The following is a 26,099-nucleotide window of genomic DNA, read 5'->3' as shown; positions in this document are numbered from 1 at the left end:
ACACCCAATCCCCACCCTTCTACCCCTCCCCTCCTCCCGAGTCCTCCCTCCCCCCCTTTCCTTCCCGTCCTCCCTCCCCTTTCACCCCATATCCCCCCTTTCCCTCCCCCTTCACTGGATCCCCCGCCCCTCATCCCAGTATCCTCTGAGACCCTGTTATCCACCTCACAGGTCCTCACACCCATGGAACAGCCTCCCCCACCAGCAGAACACTCACCAAGGAGGCGATTTGAGAAGGGACAGAAGAAAGTGAGCCTCAAAGCGATGTACACAAACATAGATGGAATTACAAATAAAGCAAATGAGCTTGGAGAACTGGTACTAGAGGAAAACCCAGACATAATAGCCCTCACAGAAACAAAGATCACGAAAACGATAACAAATGCAGTGTTCCCACAGGACTATTATGTTATGAGGAAAGAGAGGGAAGGAAGAGGTGGGGGTGGTGTAGCTCTGCTGGTAAGACAAGGCTGGGATTTTGAGGAGATGGATATTCAGGGCTGCGAAGGTTTCAGTGACTACATAGCAGGTACTGTAACAAATGGAGGGAAAACAATTATAGTCGCAGTCATATATAATCCACCACCAAATGACAGAAGACCTAGACAGGAATATGATAGAAACAACATGGCCACCATTAACATAATAGAAAGAGCAGCTTCTGTTGCTAGCAGGAATGGATCTGGACTACTAATTATGGGAGACTTCAACCATGGGAAGATAGATTGGAAGAACAGAGACCCGCATGGAGGACCAGAAACATGGAGAGCTAAGCTGCTGGACGTGGCAACAAGAAACTTTCTAAGCCAGCACACCAAAGAACCAACAAGAATGAGAGGAGAAGATGAACCAGCAATGCTTGATTTGATATTTACCCTAAATGAATGGGATATAAGGGAAGTTAAGATGGAAGCGCCCTTGGGAATGAGTGATCACAGTGTATTGAACTTTGAGTACCTGGTAGAGCTAGGACTTATCTCCCCCCAAAAAGAACTAGGAATCAAAAGGCTGGCATACCGAAAGGGGAATTATGAACAGATGAGAAGTTTCCTAAGTGAAATACCTTGGGACACAGACCTCAGAGATAAGTCTGTACAGGGTATGATGGACTATGTTACCCAAAAGTGTCAGGAGGCAGTAAACAGGTTCATCCCGGCCCAAAGGGAAAAATCCGAGAAGCAACAGAAGAATCCATGGTATAATAGGGCATGTATGGAAGCGAAGAAACTGAACAAAAAGGCGTGGAGGAACTTCCGGAATAACAGAACACCAGAAAGCAGAGAGAGATACCAGAGAACTAGGAATGAGTACGTCAGGGTGAGAAGAGAAGCAGAGAAAAATTTTGAAAATGATATAGCAAACAAAGCCAAGACCGAACCAAAGCTACTCCACAGTCACATCAGAAGGAAAACAACAGTGAAAGAACAGGTATTGAAACTTAGAACAGGCGAGGACAGGTATACAGAGAATGACAGAGAGGTGTGTGAGGAACTTAACAAGAGGTTCCAGGAGGTCTTCACAATAGAACAGGGTGAGGTCACTGTGCTAGGAGAAAGGGAGGTAAACCAGGCGGCCTTGGAGGAGTTCGAAATTACGAGAGAGGAGGTCAAGAGACACCTGCTGGATCTGGATGTTAGAAAGGCTGTTGGTCCAGATGGGATCTCACCATGGATACTGAAAGAGTGTGCAGAGGCACTTTGCCTGCCACTCTCCATAGTGTATAGTAAGTCACTAGAGACGGGAGACCTACCAGAAATATGGAAGACGGCGAATGTGGTCCCAATATACAAAAAGGGCGACAGACAAGAGGCACTGAACTACAGGCCAGTGTCCTTGACTTGTATACCATGCAAGGTGATGGAGAAGATCGTGAGAAAAAACCTGGTAACACATCTGGAGAGAAGGGACTTCGTGACAAATCGCCAACATGGATTCAGGGAGGGTAAATCTTGCCTTACAGGCTTGATAGAATTCTACGATCAGGTGACACAGATTAAGCAAGAAAGAGAGGGCTGGGCGGACTGCATTTTCTTGGATTGTCGGAAAGCCTTTGACACAGTACCGCATAAGAGGCTGGTACATAAGCTGGAGAGACAGGCAGGTGTAGCTGGTAAGGTGCTCCAGTGGATAAGGGAGTATCTAAGCAATAGGAAGCAGAGAGTTATGGTGAGGGGTGAGACCTCCGATTGGCGTGAAGTCACCAGTGGAGTCCCACAGGGCTCTGTACTCGGTCCTATCTTGTTTCTGATATATGTAAATGATCTCCCGGAGGGTATCGATTCATTTCTCTCAATGTTTGCGGACGATGCTAAAATTATGAGAAGGATTAAAACAGAAGAGGACTGTTTGAGGCTTCAAGAAGACCTAGACAAGCTGAAGGAATGGTCGAACAAATGGTTGTTAGAGTTTAACCCAACCAAATGTAATGTAATGAAGATAGGTGTAGGGAGCAGGAGGCCAGATACAAGGTATCATCTGGGAGAGGAAATTCTTCAGGAGTCAGAGAAGGAAAAAGACTTGGGGGGTTGATATCACGCCAGACCTGTCTCCTGCAGCACATATCAAGCGGATAACATCAGCGGCATATGCCAGGCTGGCCAACATACGAACGGCATTCAGAAACTTGTGTAAAGAATCATTCAGAACTTTGTATACCACATATGTCAGGCCAATCCTGGAGTATGCAGCCCCAGCATGGAGTCCATATCTAGTCAAGGATAAGACTAAACTGGAAAAGGTTCAAAGGTTTGCCACCAGACTAGTACCCGAGCTGAGAGGTATGAGCTACGAGGAGAGACTACGGGAATTAAACCTCACTTCGCTGGTAGACAGAAGAGTTAGGGGGGACATGATCACCACATTCAAGATTCTGAAGGGGATTGATAGGGTAGATAAAGACAGTCTATTTAACACAAGGGGAACACGCACAAGGGGACACAGGTGGAAACTGAGTGCCCAAATGAGCCACAGAGATATTAGAAAGAACTTTTTTAGTGTCAGAGTGGTTGACAAATGGAATGCATTAGGAAGTGATGTGGTGGAAGCTGACTCCATACACAGTTTCAAGTGTAGATATGACAGAGCCCGATAGGCTCATGAATCTGTACACCTGTTGATTGACGGTTGAGAGGCGGGACCAAAGAGCCAGAGCTCAACCCCCGCAAACACAACTAGGTGAGTACACACACACACACACACACTCACACACTCACACACTCACACACACACACACTCACACACTCACACACACACACACACACACACACACACACACACACACACACACACACACACACACACACACACACACACACACACACACACACTCTCACACACACTCTCGCACACACTCTCACACACACTCACACACACACTCACACACACTCTCACACACTCTCACACACACTCTCACACACTCTCACACACACTCACTCTCACACACTCTCACACACTCACACACACTCTCACACACACTCACACACTCTCACACACTCACACACACTCACACACACACACACACACACACACACACACACACACACACACACACACACACACACACACACACACACACTCACACACACACTCACACACTCACTCACACTCTCACACTCTCACACTCTCACACTCTCACACTCACACACTCACACACTCACACACTCACACACACACACACACACACACACACACACACACACACACACACACACACACACTATATATATATATATATAAGTTTGTGAGGGTACCACCTCTGGTGCCAATGTGGGGACCCATAGCCTCGGAGAAGAAAATAAAAGTATTCAGATGAGACCTTGTGGTTTCTCACTTAACACTAATATTATCTTCTCCTACCACCCCCATTCTTTTGTATGTACACATATATATTTACTTTATTTGAACTTTGTTACAAAAAAGGAGTTACATATGGGTTACAAAGATGGTTATCATAGGTTGTCGAGTTCCTCCAGCTCCTCAGATGGCGGGCAGGAACCCTGGATGCAGTGCGCATTTCCCCTCTGTATCGCCACACTGAGGTGCTGGAAAAGAAAGCTTGCAGCTCTTGGGTCCCTTGTCGTTTCAATGAGCCTAGAACCCAGTTCCTTCAAAAAACTGGTAGCACTTTTACCCCAGGCGCCGAGTGTCTCAGAAGCAATGGCGACAAAATTGTAGTGGTGATCCAGTTCTCTATACTTACGGGATTTGGCTGCTTCCCTGTGGGTGGCAGCGCCACCTGGTTGTGCAACACTGAGGTTAATGTAGGTGTTAGCCAGGGTTGATACGCACGTGTAGTCCCATACCAACTGCTTGCCATTCTTCCAGGGGTTCACTGTGATACCATCCGGGCGACCAATAAGAGCATCAGAGTTACGGGGCGTTAGGTAACGGGGCTCTCTTTCAGCTGGGCATCCAGCTGTGGTGAGGCTCCTCTTGATGTTAACTTCACTGTGCCTCGAGTGCCATCCCCCTGTGCTTTGGCAGAGTAGGCCATGGTGGCCGTACCTGTCAGCCACCACCTCGCCACAAATACACCTATATCTGGTGTGGATTGGGGCAGCAAGGCGAAGGGCCACAACAATTCGGAGGGCGTGTGGTGTGAGACGCGTGCCAGTTGCCGACATTGGGGTTGCTTACCGGAAAGCCCCTGCATGTGGTGCTGCTACTGCTGTGAGGCGAGCAATGTCGTGTTGTGTTGTTGCAGCACCCAGGCACTCTGCAGCAACTTTTCTACAATAGGGCCATCCCAGCTGGATTGCTTGTGGGCTTTTGGGGATGGTGGTTGATGTGATTGGCCTGCACGAGAGGCCCACTCTGTGGCACAGCGTGTAAAATTGGGATCATGTACACCTGCCAGCTGATGTAAGTGGGCAGGTAGAATTTCCTTCACAAGGTCGTCGGATGCTGATAAGGAGGACAGGAAGGCTGGAACAGCGATTTGCGTTGCTACATTATATATATATATATATATATATATATATATATATATATATATATATATATATATATATGTATATATATATATGTATATATATATATGTATATATATATATGTATATATATATACACTTTTTTGTGTAATGACATTTTCAAATAAAGTTAGATAAATATACACACATACCAAAAGAATAGGGGTGGTAGGAGAAGAAAATATCAAAGTGTTCAGTGAGGATCCACACACAAGGTCTTCTCTGAGTACTCTTTATTTTCTTCTCCGAGGCTATGGGTCCCTACACTTGCACCAGAGGTGGTACCCAATAATATATACACATATATATAATTAATTTCCATGTAAATGAAAACCTTTGAGATAAGTTGGTGAAGAGTGTGTACGCTCTCATCTGGTTATACTTGCAAAGATTAAGCTACTTGCTTTCCTTTCTACCTCACCCCCCTCATTCTCCACGTCCCCTCTCCATCCCTCGCCTTCTCCCCCTTTCTCTCAAATATGCCCCCCCCCCTCTCCTCACCCTCTCTTCCTTTTCTTCCTCATCTATCCTTCTTCCGCTCTCAGTCCCTCCGAGCGTTGGTCCCTATGGAAAAGTCCCTTCACACGACACTGCACGACACGTCCATCCATTTCCCTCCCACCATGCATATCCCTCCCTGCATTTCCTGTGGACGTCGTGAACAGTGTTGGGTTGTTACTATTACCGCTGCCTTTGATGAATTGTTAATGTATTTAACAGTTGTTGTAAATGAAGTCAATTATAAATGCACAACCATTTTATTGCAGTTTTTTTTTTAATTGTAGACTGTAAACCACTGTTTATTTACAAATCAAACGTTATTTAATTGCAGTTTTAGTGCATTGAATAATATTAGACGAGCAAATGAGGTTAGGAGTTGATTGATTGATAAAGATTAAGCCACCCAAAAGGTGGCACGGGCATGAATAGCCCGTAAGTGGTGGCCCTTTTGAGCCATTACCAGTATCAAGAGCTGATACTGGAGATCTGTGGAGGTGCGACTGCACCCTGCGTGACGGGAGATGTCTCCCGTGAGGTTAGGAGTGTGGGTCTTAGGCATATAAAGGGGGGGGGAGGGATGAAAGAGGGTGTTTACTTTTTTCAGGCAGGGAGGTTCCTGCGCCCCCCCCCCCCTAAGTCTATGGGGGTGGCTTACTAAGTGTTACTCATTTGTGTTTGACTCAGGCGGTGGATGAGTGTTTGTGGCTGGTGTGATGAACTAATGGGCTCTTGTGTTTGCACTCTCCCATACAGTCGCAAGTTTGGCTTCGTCAAGTTGAGTGACCCGGCCAACTGTAAGCGGCGGGCGCTGGTGCTGAAGGCGGTGCGGTACCTCGAGTCCCTCATCATCCACGCCAACAACAACAACAACAACCGCCCTAATAACAATGAGGGCAGCACGGAGCTCGAGTCCAAGAAGTGTGCCTTATCGCCCACCACCACTTCTACCACCACCTCCACCACCACCACCACCATCATCATCAAAAAGGAGACTGATCTCTCCACCACCACCTCCAACAACCCTCCCTCTGACACGACCCTGCTGGAGGCCATCTCCCAGGAGTATGAGGAGGACGATGACAGCTCCTCCAGTAAGGTTAACACCACCTCCACCAGTAGCCAAAGTGCTTCTGACACTGCCATCAGCATCGACCCGAGGACTTACTGCAAGCTGGGGCATCTCCACCTCCTCCTCGAGGACTACCCTAAAGGTAAGTGATGAGTCTAATATTAATTTAGTCCGCCCACCAAGATGGGTGTTACTGAGTACATTTGAATTTAAATTCAATATTATTTAATCATAGTTGATTAGATAATATTCATTTTGTTTTTGCCTTTTTTCTTCGTTCATTATTTGTGTTTTTGATTGAACTTCCGACGTTATTTTTAACGTTCAAAACACACACACACACACACACACACACACACACACACACACACACACACACCTACCTACTTATGAGTAGCTTCCAAGCGTCATATGACGCTTATACTGGGAAGAGTACTGGGAAGACTACTACGCTCTGCGAGCGTAACTCTCTTCCTGTAATTACACTTCATTACACACAGCGCTGAGGATGATAGCCAGAGAAGACTTGATCACAACGAGATAGAAGAAAGTGGCCTTCGGGGTTACCTTGAGGTGGTGGGTCAAGGGGGGGTCACTTTTCCCCTTTGTGTCCGGTCTGTGACCAAACCTCCTGGTTGACGGCCTGGAATTAGCCGCAGTCAAACGTGGGCACCACAGCCTGGTTGATCAGGAAGATCGCAAAGGAAGTTGAGGGCACTTTCTCACTAGGGACGTAGGTGACTACGGTATCGGGATCCAGCTGGTTCAGTGGAATGTTGCCACGGAACCTTGATTTTTTTGCACACGCTAGATCAATCAAAACACAGAAGGCGAAGCTCATTTTGAGTGCGTGTAGTTCCAGTTGAGTCGCACGTAAATGCACACAAGTGCGTGTAGAGGGTGGACATGTTCAGCGATCAGCGTAGATGACGGAGGGAGTGAAGAAGCTGCAGCAATAGCATAGCGTAGATGGGGTAGAGTTGAGAGGCTGCAAGTGACAGCGTTGCAGATTACGTTATCTCACAAGACACGCCTGGCACCAGGCGGGGACTTGGGGAGTGGGGCAAAACCTCTCCAGATCTATACTACACGTCAACATTGTAACTAGCAGGCACGAAGGCAATGGTGGCCGTGTACAAGCTACGGAAAATCTATGACTGGATTTTCCCCCCATGTTGTTGACGGAATCAATGTAGTCTTCAGACAGCGTAACTCTTAAGCTCCATTGGTAAATTGTGGCACCTCTGGCCACTTGCTGATAAGAGCAGTAGTTAACGAAGGTGATTTGTGCAAGGTTTTCCCCTCCTAATATTTCCTGGTGTTGGAGTAACAGGGAAGACAAGCTCAGTCTGGCCGCTATCAACACTAGCTACCTTGAGGTGCTTCCGGGGCTTAGCGTCCCCGCGGCCCGGTCGTCGACCAGGCCTCCTGGTTACCGGACTGATCAACCAGGCTGTTGGAGCTATCTAATTGTAGCTAGCCAAGGTTTCTGCTTTGTTCTGGGACGGTTCCTACTGGTAGGTTTGGCTTGTCAGCCGTGGCAGCAGTCTCGTGTGTAGTCGTGGTTTAAAGGTCCGTCTTCAGCATCCTCCACGTTATTCTTGAGTGCTCGCCAAGATGTCCGCATGTCGCTGGGGAGAATATTTTTCTGGTGCTTGTAATTTCTATAAATACTCTGCCTGGCAAGCCAGGCATTAATACAACTTCTTGGGGGATAAGAAAAGAAGTTGGCCTAGATGAGGGGCGGAGGTGGACCTCGATAAGACGAAATAAAGGATTACTGCACAATGGGAGTTAATTCGGTAGGAAATAGGCCGATTTCTGAGATCAGTTTCGGTAGAGGGGATTATGATACCCTGTGCTTTTGTATGTGCGCGCTCAGTGATGTGTAGTGTTGCAAAATGTCGATCTACCAGCACTGTTCACCAGTCGATTGAGGGCAGAGATACGGTGCTAGAGAGGAAGCTTCTCTGGCCCCTTCCGACCTCAACTCGTGCACAAATTACTAGAATATCCCTCGAGTGTAGAGCCTTTGTGTATAGGATGCTGCTCTAGAGCATTATTTGTCGTGCGTCATAAGATACGATGTAGGGTGTGTATGCCTAGATTCCGGCGGGGGTTGAGTCGCGTGAGTGGGGAGCCGGTCGGCTGAGCGGACAGCACACTGGACTTGTGATCCTGTGGTCTCAAGTTCGATCCCGGGCGCCGGCGAGAAACAATGGGCAGAGTTTTTTCACCCTATGCCCCTGTTACCTAGCAGTAAGATAGGTACCTGGGTGTTAGTTAGCTGTCACGGGCTGCTTCCTGGGGGTGGAGGCCTGGTCGAGGATCGAGCCCGCAGGGACACTAAAGGCCCCGAAATCATCTCAAGATAACCTCAAGATACGTGTATTGTAAGCTATGCGGCCCATACGACTATGGCTCGTCTTGAAAGCGGGGAGGATGTGGATGGCTGTTTGGGGAGAGAAGCACGGCTGAGGTTCAGTAGGTGATAGTGCGAGTTTGATGGGGGGAGAGAAATGGGTATGGGCAACTGGTGTGTGTGTACGTACCTAGTTGTGCTTGCAGGGGTTGAGCTCTGGCTCTTTGGTCCCGCCTCTGAACTGCCAATGAACTGGTGTACAGGTTCCTGAGCCTACTGGCCTCTATCATATTTACACTTGAATCTACATGTGTGTGTGTGTGTCTATACTCACCTATTTGTGCTTGCGAGGGTTGAGCTCTGGCTCTTTGGTTCCGCCTCTCAACCGTCAATCAACTGGTGTACAGGTTCCTGAGCCTATTGGGCTCTATCATATCTACAGTTGAAACTGTGTATGGAGTCAGCCTCCACCACATCACTTCCTAATGCATTCCATTTGTCAATCACTCTGACACTAAAAAAACGTTCTTTCTATTATCTCTGTGGCTCATTTGGGCACTCAGTTTCCACCTGTGTCCCCTAGTGCGTGTGCCCCTTGTGTTAAATAACCTGTCTTTATCTACCCTATCAATTCCCTTGAGAATCTTGAATGTGATAATCATGTCCCCCCCTAACTCTTCTGTCTTCCAGCGAAGTGAGGTTTAATTCCCGTAGTCTCTCCTCGTAGCTCATACCTCTCAGCTCGGGTACTAGTCTGGTGGCAAACCTTTGAACCTTTTCTCTCTGTGTGTGAGACAGGAAATGAAATATCTACAAGGTGGTGACGCTAAGATAAGAAGGAAGGGGTGTGTGGGATGAGAGGAGAGGGGAAGGGAGAGAGAGAGAGGGTAGGATGCATTATTGAGACAAGGACTTGAGGTGTGGGGTTGGGGGCTCCCCTTGACCCCGGCAGGGCAGGTAGTGTTGGGGGTCGCCCGGGAGGGGTTGAAGTTGATGGAGGGGAGACTTGCTGTTGAAAGTGAAAGCTGTAGCACCCACAGGTATGGCCGTCCTACCCCTCTTCCCATCCCCCCACCCCCACCCCTTTGTGCTTGCCTCCTCTGTATCATCATCCTCCTCCTTCCTCCTCCTATCCCACCCCCAACTCTTCCTCCTTCCCCCCCCCCCTTCCCTTCCCATGCCTGTCGTGCCTGCCTCCTGTTCCTTATTTTGTAATTGTTTCCTAACAAACTGAACTGTTTGTGTTATATTACGTTCATTCCCTCAGCCCCCGTGTTGAAGGGGGCTGAGGGCATGATATGGTGGTCATACCCCCTAGTTGTCTGAGCCCCTGGTTCACAGCTTACCTAGATTTGCGTCGCGCTCACATATTCATGTTGCTCACACCTTGGTTCATGTTGTTCACACCTTGGTTCATGTTGTTCACACCTTGGTTCATGTTGTTCACACCTTGGTTCATGTTGTTCACACCTTGGTTCATGTTGTTCACACCTTGGTTCATGTTGCTCACACCTTGGTTCATGTTGCTCACACCTTGGTTCATGTTGCTCACACCTTGGTTCATGTTGTTCACACTTTGGTTCATGTTTCATTCACGTGTCAACGTGATTTGTATCTCGTTCAACCTTGGTTAATATTTTGCTGTCATCTTGAGTCCTGTCTCTCTCTCACTTTGATTCCTGTCTCTCTCTCACTTTGATTCCTGTCTCTCTCTCACTTTGATTCCTGTCTCTCTCACTTTGATTCCTGTCTCTCTCACTTTGATTCCTGTCTCTCTCACTTTGATTCCCGTCTCTCTCACTTTGATTCCCGTCTCTCTCACTTTGATTCCCGTCTCTCTCACTTTGATTCCTGTCTCTCTCACTTTGATTCCTGTCTCTCTCACTTTGATTCCTGTCTCTCTCACTTTGATTCCCGTCTCTCTCTCACTTTGATTCCTGTCTCTCACTTTGATTCCTGTCTCTCTCACTTTGATTCCCGTCTCTCTCACTTTGATTCCTGTCTCTCTCACTTTGATTCCTGTCTCTCTCACTTTGATTCCTGTCTCTCTCACTTTGATTCCTGTCTCTCTCACTTTGATTCCCGTCTCTCTCACTTTGATTCCTGTCTCTCTCACTTTGATTCCTGTCTCTCTCACTTTGATTCCCGTCTCTCTCACTTTGATTCCATTCTCTCTCACTTTGATTCCCGTCTCTCTCACTTTGATTCCCGTCTCTCTCACTTTGATTCCCGTCTCTCTCTCACTTTGATTCCCGTCTCTCTCACTTTGATTCCCGTCTCTCTCTCACTTTGATTCCCGTCTCTCTCACTTTGATTCCCGTCTCTCTCTCACTTTGATTCCCGTCTCTCTCACTTTGATTCCCGTCTCTCTCACTTTGATTCCTGTCTCTCTCTCACTTTGATTCCCGTCTCACTCACCTTGATTCGGGTGTTCAGGTACGCGGGGGGGGGGGGGGGTAGGCTTGGTGAGATTTTCCCATGGTTTAGGCACAGATTTCTTGTGGCATTTAAAGGGCAGGCGGCGTGTGACGTCAGAGGTGGTATTGGTCAGGTGGTGGGTGCGTCTGTCTGGTTGTTGGGGTGGGGCGGGTACTTCCCTGTCTGTCTGTCTGTCTGTCTGTCTGTCTGTCTGTCTGTCTGTCTGGTTGTTGGGGTGGGGCGGGTACTTCCCTGTCTGTCTGTCTGTCTGTCTGTCTGTCTGGTTGTTGGGGTGGGGCGGGTACTTCCCTGTCTGTCTGTCTGTCTGTCTGGTTGTTGGGGTGGGGCGGGTACTTCCCTGTCTGTCTGTCTGTCTGTCTGTCTGGTTGTTGGGGTGGGGCGGGTACTTCCCTGTCTGTCTGTCTGGTTGTTGGGGTGGGGCGGGGTACTTCCCTGTCTGTCTGGTTGTTGGGGTGGGGCGGGTACTTCCCTGTCTGTCTGTCTGGTTGTTGGGGTGGGGCGGGTACTTCCCTGTCTGTCTGTCTCTGGTTGTTGGGGTGGGGCGGGTACTTCCCTGTCTGTCTGTCTGGTTGTTGGGGTGGGGCGGGTACTTCCCTGTCTGTCTGTCTGGTTGTTGGGGTGGGGCGGGTACTTCCCTGTCTGTCTGTGTCTGTCTGTCTGTCTAGTTGTTGGGGCGGGTACTTCACTGTCTGTCTGTCTGGTTGTTGGGGTGGGTACTTCCCTGTCTGTCTGTCTGGTTGTTGGGGTGGGTACTTCCCCTGTCTGTCTGGTTGTTGGGGTGGGTACTTCCCTGTCTGTCTGTCTGGTTGTTGGGGTGGGGCGGGTACTTCCCTGTCTGTCTGTCTGGTTGTTGGGGTGGGGCGGGTACTTCCCTGTCTGTCTGTCTGTCTAGTTGTTGGGGTGGGGCGGGTACTTCCCTGTCTGTCTGTCTAGTTGTTGGGGTGGGGCGGGTACTTCCCTGTCTGTCTGTCTGGTTGTTGGGGTGGGGCGGGTACTTCCCTGTCTGTCTGTCTGGTTGTTGGGGTGGGGCGGGTACTTCCCTGTCTGTCTGTCTGGTTGTTGGGGTGGGGCGGGGTACTTCCCTGTCTGTCTGTCTGGTTGTTGGGGTGGGGCGGGTACTTTCCTGTCTGTCTGTCTGGTTGTTGGGGTAGGGCGGGTACTTCCCTGTCTGTCTGTCTGGTTGTTGGGGTGGGGCGGGTACTTCCCTGTCTGTCTGTCTGTCTGTCTGTCTGTCTAGTTGTTGGGGTGGGGCGGGTACTTCCCTGTCTGTCTGTCTGGTTGTTGGGGTGGGGTGGGTACTTCCCTGTCTGTCTGTCTGGTTGTTGGGGTGGGGCGGGTACTTCCCTGTCTGTCTGGTTGTTGGGGTGGGGCGGGTACTTCCCTGTCTGTCTGTCTGGTTGTTGGGGTGGGGCGGGTACTTCCCTGTCTGTCTGTCTGTCTGGTTGTTGGGGTGGGGCGGGTACTTCCCTGTCTGTCTGTCTGGTTGTTGGGGTGGGGCGGGTACTTCCCTGTCTGTCTGTCTGTCTGTCTAGTTGTTGGGGTGGGGCGGGTACTTCCCTGTCTGTCTGTCTGTCTAGTTGTTGGGGCGGGTACTTCCCTGTCTGTCTGTCTGGTTGTTGGGGTGGGTACTTCCCTGTCTGTCTGTCTGGTTGTTGGGGTGGGTACTTCCCTGTCTGTCTGTCTGGTTGTTGGGGTGGGTACTTCCCTGTCTGTCTGTCTGGTTGTTGGGGCGGGTACTTCCCTGTCTGTCTGTCTGGTTGTTGGGGCGGGTACTTCCCTGTCTGTCTGTCTGGTTGTTGGGGTGGGTACTTTCCTGTCTGTCTGTCTGGTTGTTGGGGTGGGTACTTCCCTGTCTATCTGTCTGGTTGTTGGGGTGGGTACTTCCCTGTCTGTCTGGTTGTTGGGGTGGGTACTTCCCTGTCTGTCTGTCTAGTTGTTGGGGGCTGGTACTTCCCTGTCTGACTCTTTGGTTGGTTGGAAATGGCTACGTCCCTGCCTTTCTTTGTTTGGTTGGAAGCTGCCACTTCCCTGCCTGTCTCTGGTTGGAAGCTGCCACTTCCCTGCCTGTCTCTGGTTGGAAGCTGCCACTTCCCTGCCTGTCTCTGGTTGGAAGCTGCCACTTCCCTGCCTGTCTCTGGTTGGAAGCTGCCACTTCCCTGCCTGTCTCTGGTTGGAAGCTGCCACTTCCCTGCCTGTCTCTGGTTGGAAGCTGCCACTTCCCTGTCTGTCTCTGGTTGGAAGCTGCCACTTCCCTGCCTGTCTCTGGTTGGAAGCTGCCACTTCCCTGCCTGTCTCTGGTTGGAAGCTGCCACTTCCCTGCCTGTCTCTGGTTGGAAGCTGCCACTTCCCTGCCTGTCTCTGGTTGGAAGCTGCCACTTCCCTGCCTGTCTCTGGTTGGAAGCTGCTACTTCCCTGCCTGTCTCTGGTTGGAAGCTGCTACTTCCCTGCCTGTCTCTGGTTGGAAGCTGCCACTTCCCTGCCTGTCTCTGGTTGGAAGCTGCTACTTCCCTGCCTGTCTCTGGTTGGAAGCTGCTACTTCCCTGTCTGTCCCTTTGCTAGGGCTGCTACTGCCACATGGGAGTGCCAGGTGCCATATATGCCAGCGCCTGAAGTGGACAAAAGAGTTTAGACTGTGTGAACAAAACGAGTGACGGGGGGAGTGCCTCGGGTGCCATACTGGCCATTTCCTTTCCTGATGTATTTGACTGGCGAGTGTATCAAGTTGTTTAGGCACTTGTTGCACCCAGAGTGGAATGGGTAGTTTATTGGTGTCGTTGCAACTCGTTCTCGCACTTGCTTATAATCAATATTGGTTTATTTAATAAGTGCATATGTGACATACTATTTGATTGTGAATATTTTAGTTTACCTTGAAAAGCTTCATAGAAAACACCGACCTCACCTAACCTTAGTATGTTAAGATAAGGATCTTGCTTCTTAATTACAATTATTACTTAACCTATACCGTTGATAGGTTAAGTAATAATTGTAAATAAGAAGTAATAAGATGCTTATCTTAACATACTAAGAAGGTTAGGTGAGGTCGGTGTTTTCTATGAAGCTTTTCAAGGTAAACTAAAATATTCACAATCAAATAGTATGTCACATATGCACTTATTAACTAAGCCAATATTGACTGTAAGCAAGTGCGAGAACGGGTTGCATTGGAGGTTAGTGCTGGACAAAGAGCGGCTCAATGTGGTATCATCTGTTCTTGAATGTTGTTCTTGTAGACTATCTCAGTTATTCTTGGGCTATCTTGGGCTTGGGTTGGACTATCTCCAACTGGACGATTTATTATAAGTCGTCCAGTTGGAGGACCACAGACATTTACAGTCCAGAAACGTGAGGATAGATGAGACTTAGAATACACTAACTTCAGAGCTGAGCATTAAAGATTGTTCTCTTATTTGTGTGAAGGATCATGTAGTGATGTTTGCCAGCAAGATGGTCAACTGAGACCTAAAGGGGGCTCGGTTGTTCTTCAAGAAGTTCACCGAGAAGCGAGTTTGACAACTCAAGCTGCAAGTGTCTCATTAATTTGTTTACGGCGCAGCTGTCAACATTAAGAAACCGTCAATAGCGACTGGATCAGTTCAGGGGGGGGGGGGGGGTTACGTTACTGCCTTGTGCAATGTTCCACTACCATACAGCAAGTTCTGTTGGTATTACCGCAGTCTACTGGGGCCAGATTCACGAAAGCACTTACGAACCTGTACATCTTTTCTCAATCTTTGGCGGCTTTGTTTCCAATTATTAAACAGTTAATGAGCTCCGAAGCACCAGGAGGCTGTTTATAACAAAAACAACAGTTGATTGGGAAGTTTTCACGCTTGTAAACTGTTTAATAAATGTAACCAAAGCCGTCAAAGATTGAGGAAAGATGTACACGTTCGTAAGTGCTTGCGCAAGTGCTTTCGTGAATCTGGCCCCTGACCGCTAACCATTTGTGATAGTTCGGCTAAAGTGTGTATTTAACTGTGTTAAGGATGTCATAGTCTTTGTGATGTGAAAAGTTGTATTGTCGGCAGAAACGCGGGTTCTATCCACCGTCGGAGTTTTACAAATATCATTGATGAACAATTGGAAGAGAATAGCCAGTCTCTGTGTTGTAGTGGTAAGACACTCGCCTGGCGTTCCGCGAGCGCTTTGTCATGGGTTCGTATCCTGGCCGGGGAGGATTTACTGGGCGCAAATCCTTAACTGTAGCCTCTGTTTAACGCAACAGTAAAATGTGTACTTGGTTGTAACAACGATTCTTCGCGGCGGGGATCGTATTCCAGGGACCTGCCCGAAACGCTACGCGTACTAGTGGCTCTACAAGAATGTAACAACTCTTGTACATATCTTAAAAAGAAAAAAATAGAGTCTAGCGTTGACCTCAGTCACTCCAGTGTTACAGGTTGTTGAGTGTCTGAGAAGATAAACAAAGATATAGAGTGACTTCTGGTTTTGAAACTGTTATCAAACTCGTTTAAAACACTGGTTGTAATACCTGATATATACTGAGGGTGTGTGCAAGTCTTGCATGCTTGAGCAAAAGGCTCGGTTTGTATCTAGATAGGCAGCCATTGTGATTTCGGTGTGGTCATTACGAGATGGTTCCGGGGATCATTACCCCTGGGGTCCAGTCTCTCCCAGGCCGTCTGGTTACTGTTCAGTCAGGCTGTTAGATGCTGCTGCTCGCAGTCATGCGGTTTGAGTTACCATTTTTTTTTTTTTTTTTTTTTACTGGTGCTTCTGTGTTCCTTTGTTTACGAAAGGTAGGTGTGTCATGTTGCCTCCTCCTTCCCTCCACCCCCCTTTACCCCCTCTCCTTCCCTCCACCCCCCCCCCCCTATCCTTCCCTCTACCCCCCCCCTATCCTTCCCTCCACCCCCCCCTATCCTTCCCTCCACCCACCCCCTCTCTCCGTCCCTCCACCCCCCCTATCCTTCCATCCACCCCCCTATCCTTCCATCCACCCCCCTATCCTTCCATCCACCCCCCTATCCTTCCATCCACCCCCCTATCCTTCCATCCACCCCCCTATCCTTCCATCCACCCCCCTATCCTTCCATCCACCCCCCTATCCTTCCATCCACCCCCCCTATCCTTCCATCCACCCCCCCTATCCTTCCATCCACCCCCCTATCCTTCCATCCACCCCCCTATCCTTCCATCCACCCCCCTATCCTTCCATCCACCCCCCTATCCTTCCATCCACCCCCCCTATCCTTCCATCCACCCCCCTATCCTTCCATCCACCCCCCCCTATCCTTCCATCCACCCCCCCTATCCTTCCATCCACCCCCCTATCCTTCCATCCACCCCCCTATCCTTCCATCCACCCCCCTATCCTTCCATCCACCCCCCCTATCCTTCCATCCACCCCCCCTATCCTTCCATCCACCCCCCTATCCTTCCATCCACCCCCCCTATCCTTCCATCCACCCCCCCTATCCTTCCCTCCACCCCCTCTCTTACCCTTCACCCCCCCCCCTCTCCTTCCCCTCCACCCCCCCTCCCGTCTCCTTCCCTCCACACCCCCTCTCCTCTCCTTCCCTCCACACCCCCTCTCCTTCCTTCACTTCTACTCGTCCTCCTCTCCATGCTTCCACTTTCTCCTCATACTCCTGATTATCTTCCTACATTTCCTCTTTCCACCTCGTCCTCGTCCTCTCCTGGGTGGGCAAGAGGTTGCCGGGTGAGGGAGGGAACAGCCTATACTCTCTAGGCCTCCCAGCACCTCAGGGCAAGGGAGCAGCAACGCCGGCCGGGTCTCGGCTCTGCTTCTTTCGGCCCAAGAAAGACCTGGGTAAATACTGGTTCAGGAACAGGGTTGTTGATTTGTGGAACCAATTACCGCGTAACGTGGTGGTGGGGGGGGGGGGGGGTCCCTTGATCGTTTCAAGCGTGGGTTGGAGATCTGTATGAGTGGGATTGAGTGGTTATAAATAGGAGCTGCCTGAACAAATCACACACAGAGATCACACTAACGTGATGCATTAAATGAACAAATCCACAAGGGCCGTGACGAGGATTCGAACCTGCGTCCGGTTGCATGCCAGACACTGCCTTAAAATCGACTGAGCAACGACAGGGTTAAAAGGGTTGAAACCGAAGTTCTACTGAACTTACTGTCTAGGAGCTGCCTCGTATGGGCCAATAGGCCTTCTGCAGTTACCTTTGTTCTTATGTCCCAACAACCAATGTAAATTCCGTGTGTAATCAACAACTTGTAGGGATCCAACGACCTGGTGAGTGTAAATAGGAGTTGTCGCGTATAGGCCTATAGGCCTTCTATAGTTTTCAATATTCTTGTGCTCCCACGATTTTTTTTTCTTATAAGCACTTATCGTTATTTCTATAAAAGCATCTTGTGTTTCCAGGTCCTTGTAGGTCTACTGGTATTATAGGTATTATTGAATGTGACACATCCATGATTCTTCTCTATTTTTTCTTTGCTTTTCTTCACTTGAGGAGGAAGATGAAACATTATGGCCTGACACTAAGAGATGCGTTTCGTACACCCTTGTTAACGTTATCAAAGGTAGCGTTTGAATACGTTACAAGTTGTTTGATTGATGAAATTAAGCCACACAGCTCGCGGCTGAGTGGACAGCGCTTGGGGGGGTCGTAGTCCAAATGGCCCCGGTTCGATTCCCGGCGGAGGCGGAAACAAATGGGCAGAGTTTCTTTCATCATGATGCAGTAGATAGGTACCTGGGAGTTAGACAGCTGCTGTGGGCTGCTTCTTGGGGATGTGTACTCACATAGGGCGCCTGACAGCTGAGTGGACAGCGCTTCGGATTCGTAGTCTTAAGGTGCTGGGTTCGATCCCCGGTGGAGGCGGAGACAAAGGAGCAGAAAGTTTCTTTCACCCTGATGCCCCTGTCACCTAGCAGTAAATAGGTACCTGGGCGTTTGACAGCTGCTACGGGCTGCTTCCTGGGGGATGTGTAACAAAAAGGAGGCCTGGTCGAGGACTGGGCCGCGGGGACGCTAAGCCCCGAAATCATCTCATGATAACCTCAAGATCTCAAGATAGTTGTGTGTGCGCGCGCGCGCGTTAGAGATAAATATAAGTAGTAGACATAATAGTGGAAAACTAAATTGGTTAGAAAGGCGGGGTCTAAGAGCTAATCGCTCGATTCTGCAGATTCAAATGATAAATACAAATAGTAAATACACATCGTGGCAGCAAGGCGGACAGCCCGCCTGCTATCATAACTCGTCCAATATTTCCCATTTAAATATACTTTTCATTTCACGTGTCTTTCTCCATGAATATTTGGAACCTCGGAGTGGGTTTTCCCCCCATTCCTCCGCTCTTCCATCCCTCTTCCTTCCCCCCTCCCCCTACCATCCTTCTCTCCCTTTCCCCTACCATCCCTCCCGTTCCCTTGTAGGGGTAAAAAATGTAGCGTTGCCACTTGCAGGTACCTACCTACCTACCTACCTGCGTGAGTGGACCAAACTCTCACGCGTCAAGCCTGGCCTCAGGCCGGGCTTGGGGAGGAGAAGAACTCCCAGGAACCCCATCAACCAGGTCTCAAGCAGTTCTGTCTCACCCTCAGCACCTTCTGGAGCACGTTGTTGCTAGTGCTTGGCAAGACTGATAAGTCTTAACAAGCTTGACTAGACTGATAAGTCTTAATAAGCTTGGCAAGACTGCTAGGTCTTAACTAGTCTTAAGTTCCCCGCGCTTCAGAAGCGATTTGGGCTACATCCGAGGCCTTGCCAGTGAAGATTAACTTGGCACCACTCCTTAACTGTTTGGCCCTGTTCACCGAGAATTAAATTGGGTTACCTGGTTGTTAACCGATTGGCGGGGTCATGCTTTAAGGGAAACTAGTAGACTAGGGTTCAGCATGGGACGGGGGAAGCTGCCTCAAGCCCCCGTCTGCTCCTGTACCCTCCCTCCTGTCTAATTGAAATAGTAGTAGTATTAGGGAAGTATTAGAACCACGAGCATGGAGCGTATATAGTGGGTGTATAGTAACACTTTTGTGTGTGTGTGTGTGTGTGTGTGTGTGTGTGTGTGTGTGTGTGTGTGTGTGTGTGTGTGTGTGTGTGTGTGTGAAGAAGGGTTTGAGAGCCCCTTCCCTCAGCCGTGAGTACCTCAGTGTAACATCTTTGCTGGCGTGATAACAGAAGGGAGATAGAGACAAGAGGGACGGGAGATAGAGACGACAAGTGTAAAGTAAGGAGACTTTGCGAAGAGAAGGACAGACAAGGAGGAGACAGCCAGGAAGACGGGAGGAGACAGCCAGGAAGACGGGAGGAGACAGGAGCAGGAAGACACGGAAGGTGTGGTGTGGGAGGAAGGTGTGTGGGAGACGCGGACGGTACTGGGGTGAGTGATGACCTCTGGCGCCAGTAGAGGTGGTGGCCAGGCTTCTCCAAGAAGCCTCGTGGCTACCGCGGTGTCTAACACGGCGGGAGGTGGGGGTATACCGGCTTCGAGTCCAGGCGTGTATTGAGCCCAGGGCTCCTGGAGGCCTTAACGTAGAGCCCAGGGCTCCTGGAGGCCCTCGCGTAGAGCCCAGGGCTCCTGGAGGCCCCTAACGTGGAGCCCAGGGTTCCTGGAGGCCCTCGTGTGGAGCCCAGGGCTCCTGGAGGCCCTTGCATGGAGCCCAGGGCTCCTGGAGGCCCTCGCGTGGAGCCCAGGGCTCCTGGAGACCCTCACGTAGAGCCCAGGGCTCCTGGAGGCCCTCGCGTAGAGCCCAGGGCTCCTGGAGGCCCTCGCGTAGAGCCCAGGGCTCCTGGAGGCCTCAACGTAGAGCCCAGGGCTCCTAAAGGCCCTCGCGTGGAGCCCAGGGCTCCTGGAGGCCCTCGCGTAGAGCCCAGGGCTCCTAAAGGCCCTCGCGTGGAGCCCAGGGCTTCTGGAGGCCCTCGCGTAGAGCCCAGGGCTCCTGGAGGCCCTCGCGTAGAGCCCAGGGCTCCTGGAGGCCCTCACGTGGAGCCCAGGGCTCCTGGAGGCCCTCACGTGGAGCCCAGGGCTCCTGGAGGCCCTCCTGTAGAGCCCAGGGCTTCTGGAGGCCCTCGCATGGAGCCCAGGGCTCCTGGAGGCCCTCCTGTAGAGCCCAGGGCTTCTGGAGGCCCTCGCGTGGAGCCCAGGGCTCCTGGAGGCCCTCGCGTAGAGCCCAGGGCTCCTGGAGGCCCTCGCGTAGAGCCCAGGGCTCCTGGAGGCCCTCACGTGGAGCCCAGGGCTCCTGGAGGCCCTCGCGTGGAGCCCAGGGCTCCTGGAGGCCCTCGCGTAGAGCCCAGGGCTCCTAAAGGCCCTCGCGTGGAGCCCAGGGCTCCTGGAGGCCCTCGCGTAGAGCCCAGGGCTCCTGGAGGCCGTCGCGTAGAGCCCAGGGCTCCTGGAGGCCTCAACGTAGAGCCCAGGGCTCCTAAAGGCCCTCGCGTGGAGCCCAGGGCTCCTGGAGGCCCTCGCGTAGAGCCCAGGGCTCCTAAAGGCCCTCGCGTGGAGCCCAGGGCTCCTGGAGGCCCTCGCGTAGAGCCCAGGGCTCCTGGAGGCCCTCGCGTAGAGCCCAGGGCTCCTGGAGGCCCTCACGTGGAGCCAGGGCTCCTGGAGGCCCTCCTGTAGAGCCCAGGGCTTCTGGAGGCCCTCGCGTGGAGCCCAGGGCTCCTGGAGGCCCTCGCGTGGAGCCCAGGGCTCCTGGAGGCCCTCGCGTGGAGCCCAGGGCTCCTGGAGGCCCTCGCGTGGAGCCCAGGGCTCCTGGAGGCCCTCGCGTAGAGCCCAGGGCTCCTTGAGGCCGCAATGTAGAGCCCAGGACTACTGGAGGCCTCAATGTAGAGCCCAGGGCTACGAGAGGCCTTTGGTCTCTCTCTTTTATATATATATAGTCCACCTCCTCTAAATCGTCGGTACAACTACGACCTTGCATCATGCAAGTCGGTGTTCGATCCCCGATGGTCCAAGTTGTTAGGTACTATTCCTTCTCTTCGTCCTCATATCTCGGCTCCCATCCTGCCCTCATAACCCCTTTTATGTGCTATATAGGCATACTGGGATACAAAACCCTGCAGGAACACCCACTAACCCTTGTAAAAACACACTCTAATCCCTGTAGAAACACTCTAATCCCTGTAGAAACACTCTAATCCCTGTAGAAACACTCTAATCCCTGTAGAAACACACTCTAACCCCCCACACGAACGCTAGGCAAATGTTTGTTGCACATCAAACAGCCTGTTGGACCAAGCTCTCACGAGTCTAGCCTGGCCTCGGGCCGGGCTTGGGGGAGAAGAACAACTCCCAGAACCCCATCGAGCAGGAATGTTTAGCACTGTGAAGGACCCCATGCACGTAGAACCTAACATCCACGAGTCGTTTATAATATTCCATGTTCTCGGCTAAAAGACTTTTCCTGGAATTCTATATTTAAAAATAGATGCAAAAGGCCCGGTCTCTGAACAGGCTTCCTAGTTGATGATCTGGTCAACTACAATCATTCATTGCAAAACGATACCAAAATTATCAATATTTTTAATTTGAAATGATTCTGTCAACCCAGAAGTATGTTACCAAATTAGGTACGCGCGCTCTCTCTCTCTCAGTTGCTGAGGTTCGAAGGCTTTCTGGTTAGGTAAAACATTTGCATTTCTTGCAGCGTGTCAAATTGTATGCAAATATATATTCACGAGAGGTTCCCAGACAAGTTCTGATAAGGAGCGCCTGATCCGGCGAACTGTGAAAGTAGAAAAACTCTCCTTTACCTGTGACTGTTTTTGAGAGTCTTCGACTCGCTTCCAAACGTGTTCAGTCATCCTTGGGAATTAGTGGACGAGTCTCCGGCTTATGGCCCGTCCAGCTCACACAATACGAAGTTTCCAGTTTGAGAGGTCGCAAGTCTATAGCATCCATGGCCACTCGTGGAGGCTGTCCACTTTCAAGCGCGTAAAGTCTAGTACTTGCTACTTTCACCCATGGATGTGGAATAATAATGGTAATGTAAATAATAATCCATTTTATTGATAAATATTAACTTGATTACAGATTTTGGTGGGTATGTGGGTCTGCGGGCTGCTCCAAGCAACAGCCTAGTGGACCAAACACTCTCAAGTCAAGCCTGGCCTCGGGCCGGGGTTGGGAAGTAGAACTCCCAGAACCCCATCAACCAGGTATTCATGACTCCAGCCCATGTCGTGCAGAATAAGTCTGCAGTACCCAGACTGGGTACCCAAGTCTGCAATACCCAGACTGGGTACCCAAGTCTGCAGTACCCAGACTGGGTACCCAAGTCTGCAGTACCCAGACTGGGTACCCAAGTCTGCAGTACCCAGACTGGGTACCCAAGTCTGCAGTACCCAGACTGGGTACCCAAGTCTGCAGTACCCAGACTGGGTACCCAAGTCTGCAGTACCCAGACTGGGTACCCAAGTCTGCAGTACAGACTGGCTACCCAAGTCTGCAGTACCCAGACTGGGTACCCAAGTCTGCAGTACAGACTAGGTACCCAAGTCTGCAGTACAGACTGGGTACCCAAGTTTGTAGTACAGACTGGCTACCCAAGTCTGCAGTACAGACTGGGTACCCAAGTCTGCAGTACAGACTGGGTACCCAAGTCTGCAGTACAGACTGGGTACCCAAGTCTGCAGTACAGACTGGGTACCCAAGTCTGCAGTACAGACTGGGTACCCAAGTCTGCAGTACAGACTGGGATAAAATACTTGGCATAAGTGCTGATTAATCAGGCTGTTCTACCGAGCGTTCCCAAAGTGACTAAACTGTTGTACTAAGGTGTCCGAACCTAACCTACCCTAAGGCCTCTCCAACAGAACACACGTCAATTTCGAGAGCCGCTATCATGTTTTAGCACGTCAGTTTTTGGCCTAAGGAGTATGATATGCCGGGATGCAATGTATTGTGCATGAGAACTGGTTGGGTTAATACTGGTTCATACATCAACCTGTTTTCCTACAAAGAACGTCGCTTCTCGCTCGTATGCGTTACATACGGCCAAAAATGGTCGTACTAGCAAATGGAAGCGGCTGGCGAAAGTGACGTCCTGTCCCGTTTTCTGCTTTGGGTCCTCTGGTAGGTTAGGAGAGGGCACTTTACATTGGCTTTGTTCCTGACGTTGGTAAACCTTAGGAGGACGGGCTTACCTTGAGGTGCTTCCGGGGCTTAGCGTCCCCGCGGCCCGGTCGTCGACCAGGCCTCCTGGTTGCCGGACTGATCAACCAGGCTGTTGGACAAGGCTGCATACAGATTTTGTATGTATTTTTCTTTTTTTTTGTTCTTTTTTTTGTTCTTACTAGGGTTGATAAGAACAAACAAAGTTTTATCTACTTAATAGATAAATGGAAATTTAAATAGAAATAACAAAGTCGGTCCATATTAAATCGACCAACTGCTGTCGGGTCGTTGGGGAAATAGCCTCGGCTACCAATGACTTTTGAACAGTCAGTGTGGTCAGGTGGTCAGAGTACTGGACTCGCCAGTGGGTTTTCAGCTCCTGGGGGTCTAAGGTTCGAACCCTTTCACGAGGAAGAGTTTTCCTAATAAATATATAAAACTCCCTCCTTATATATATATATATATATATATATATATATATATATATATATATATATATATATATATATATATATATATAAATATTTATATAATGCGTGTGTTGTGTCCCTCAACAGAAGATGTTAGACATGCATCGATCAGCTGTTGTAAACTTGCAACAGAGGGAGCCAGCAATTATGTCTTTGATTTGCATTTAATTCATCAATATAAATTGACTTCGCTGCCGTGTTCCACTAGAAAACTTGACTATGTCTGTGGCTTGTCATTGTGTATTGATTGAGTCGATCTTTCTCAACAATTAGCTATATCAAATACCAGTTGATTCGATAAAACACAAGGAGACATATTTCTTTCAGTCAACCAGTATTCAGAAAGGCCGGACCCGGAAGAAAAGTCAGAATATCAGTTCGAGAATCACGTAGCTTCCGAAGCTGAAGATCAACCCAAGTTAGAGAAGTCATAAGAGCAGGGGCGTATCTGTAGACTATCAGGGTGGTTAAGAATAAATTATAGAGATGACGGGGAGAAAGTGGTTGTAAAATCTATGAAGTAGTAATGAAAGGTTCCAACTGGTGGTTTAAATAGAACCCAATTATAAAATGGGGGAATTCCAAGCCAAGAAGGCAGGTAGGCTGCGGTCATTTTTAATTTTATTACCTCATAATTCAAATTTTAGTGAGAATTGATACTAGGTCAAAAAATGCCATTATTTAAGTTCCTATAAAGTATTTGCGTGAGCTCGTCCGTCTCAAAGATGAACCTAGCCTGGCTAATATTGTTAGTAGATATACAAAAATGCGTAAGTTTTAAATTTTATAATTCAGATAAGTCAGAAATGATTTTTTGACTCAGACCCTATGTACAAATCCCTTTAAGGTCCACAGTTGACAGTAGAGATCCGTGGAGAAGTGCCTACATTACTGAACATCATATTTGTTGTAGCAGCGAGTGTGGCGTGGTCGTGATCTGTGGTCGTGGACGGTGGAGTGGTCGTCGTGGTGGTCCCAGGCACCAGTCGCGGCTTAGGTGAAGGGTGGAGAAGGTGTTTTATTTTGAAATGTGTTGAAAAACAAATTTCCCTGCGCTCTCTAGTAGAGATTCCAGAAGTGTGCGTCGATACTCTAAAATGCCTGTTTCCTCTCTCTTGCTGTAGTGAGTGGCGGAGTTCCTTGCTGCGGGAGTGAGGAAAGGTGTAGACAAGCCTTGCTGGGGGGTGAGGGAGGGGGAGGGGGGACGCGTGGGTCTGCATAGATCTGGAGAGAGAGAAAAAAGTAGATGTATGAGAAAGTACCGGAAGCAAATCACCAGAAGCCAGCAATAGGTGAAGAGAAACCTGAGCTGGCGTAAGCTTGGGTAGGAAATCCTGGAAGGGAGAAACTGTCACACGACAACAAGGTCAAGGTGTAATCAAGGGCGTCACAGAGGGAGTGAGCTAGCTAGTGTGTGCGTGTGCGCGCCAGACAGAATGCGCTTGACCAAAAGACAGTGCGAGACTGACCAAACACACACACACACACACACACACACACACGCAAGCACGAACGCACGCACGCATTTCCACACTCAAAGAGTGTCTCCTTGCCTCCTGACGACTGGAGTTCCGTCGGCATGGCGTGCAGACGGCGTGGGAAGGTGACGATAGGAAGGTATTAAGGGGATGAATGAATGAATGAATGAGTGAGTGAGTGAGTGAATACTGAGGGGCGGGGGCTAACAACAACAAGTGTTGCTCCCGAGTCTACCGCTGCAGTCTACACTAATTGCCATTTTACCTGTATAAAGGCTTGTATACATATACTTTTCTCTCGTGATTGCCGCAAGTATACTACGATATAACCGGAAGTGTATGCTAGGGGATTCTGAGAAGGTCTTCTACTCCCCCATCTCTGGTCTGGGGGGTCAGGTTGGACTTGGAAGAGCTTGGTCCAACAGGCTGTTTGTTGCTTGGGGCGTCCCGCAGGCCCGCATATCCACTATAATAACCCGATTGGTCCGGCAGTATGATTCATACTTTTTTTTGTGTGTTTAAGTCCGGCTTAGTTTAGTGGGGAGTTACAGACATGTGGGGGTGACTCATCTTGTTTTTTGTTAATGGGTTGTGTGTGTGGTTTAGACCCTTGTTCCCCTCAACCCCACTGGGTCTCATTATTTTTTTCTCTCTGTGTCACTGGTTCTCCTCCTTACTTCTCCTCACTTCCTTCCTTCCCCGGTTCTTCTTCTCGCTATTTCCTTCCCTCTGCCTTCTCATTT

The 26,099-nt window shown here is 49.8% G+C and overlaps 1 protein-coding gene across 1 annotated transcript in view; it reads left to right on the top strand.

Annotated features, from left to right (window-relative positions):
• Positions 1-26,099, top strand: part of LOC123771643 (uncharacterized) — a 188,924-nt gene that overhangs the window by 28,019 nt on the left and 134,806 nt on the right. The window contains exon 2 of the mRNA XM_045764256.2: positions 6,222-6,679. Within this exon, the coding sequence (XP_045620212.2) occupies positions 6,222-6,679 (458 nt within the window). The remainder of the gene's footprint in view (positions 1-6,221; positions 6,680-26,099) is intronic.

Source organism: Procambarus clarkii, chromosome 75 (genome assembly GCF_040958095.1).
Source record: "Procambarus clarkii isolate CNS0578487 chromosome 75, FALCON_Pclarkii_2.0, whole genome shotgun sequence".
NCBI lineage: Eukaryota > Metazoa > Arthropoda > Malacostraca > Decapoda > Cambaridae > Procambarus > Procambarus clarkii.
Note: the sequence above shows the minus strand (reverse complement) of the source record. Positions and strands in the feature narration are given on the sequence as shown.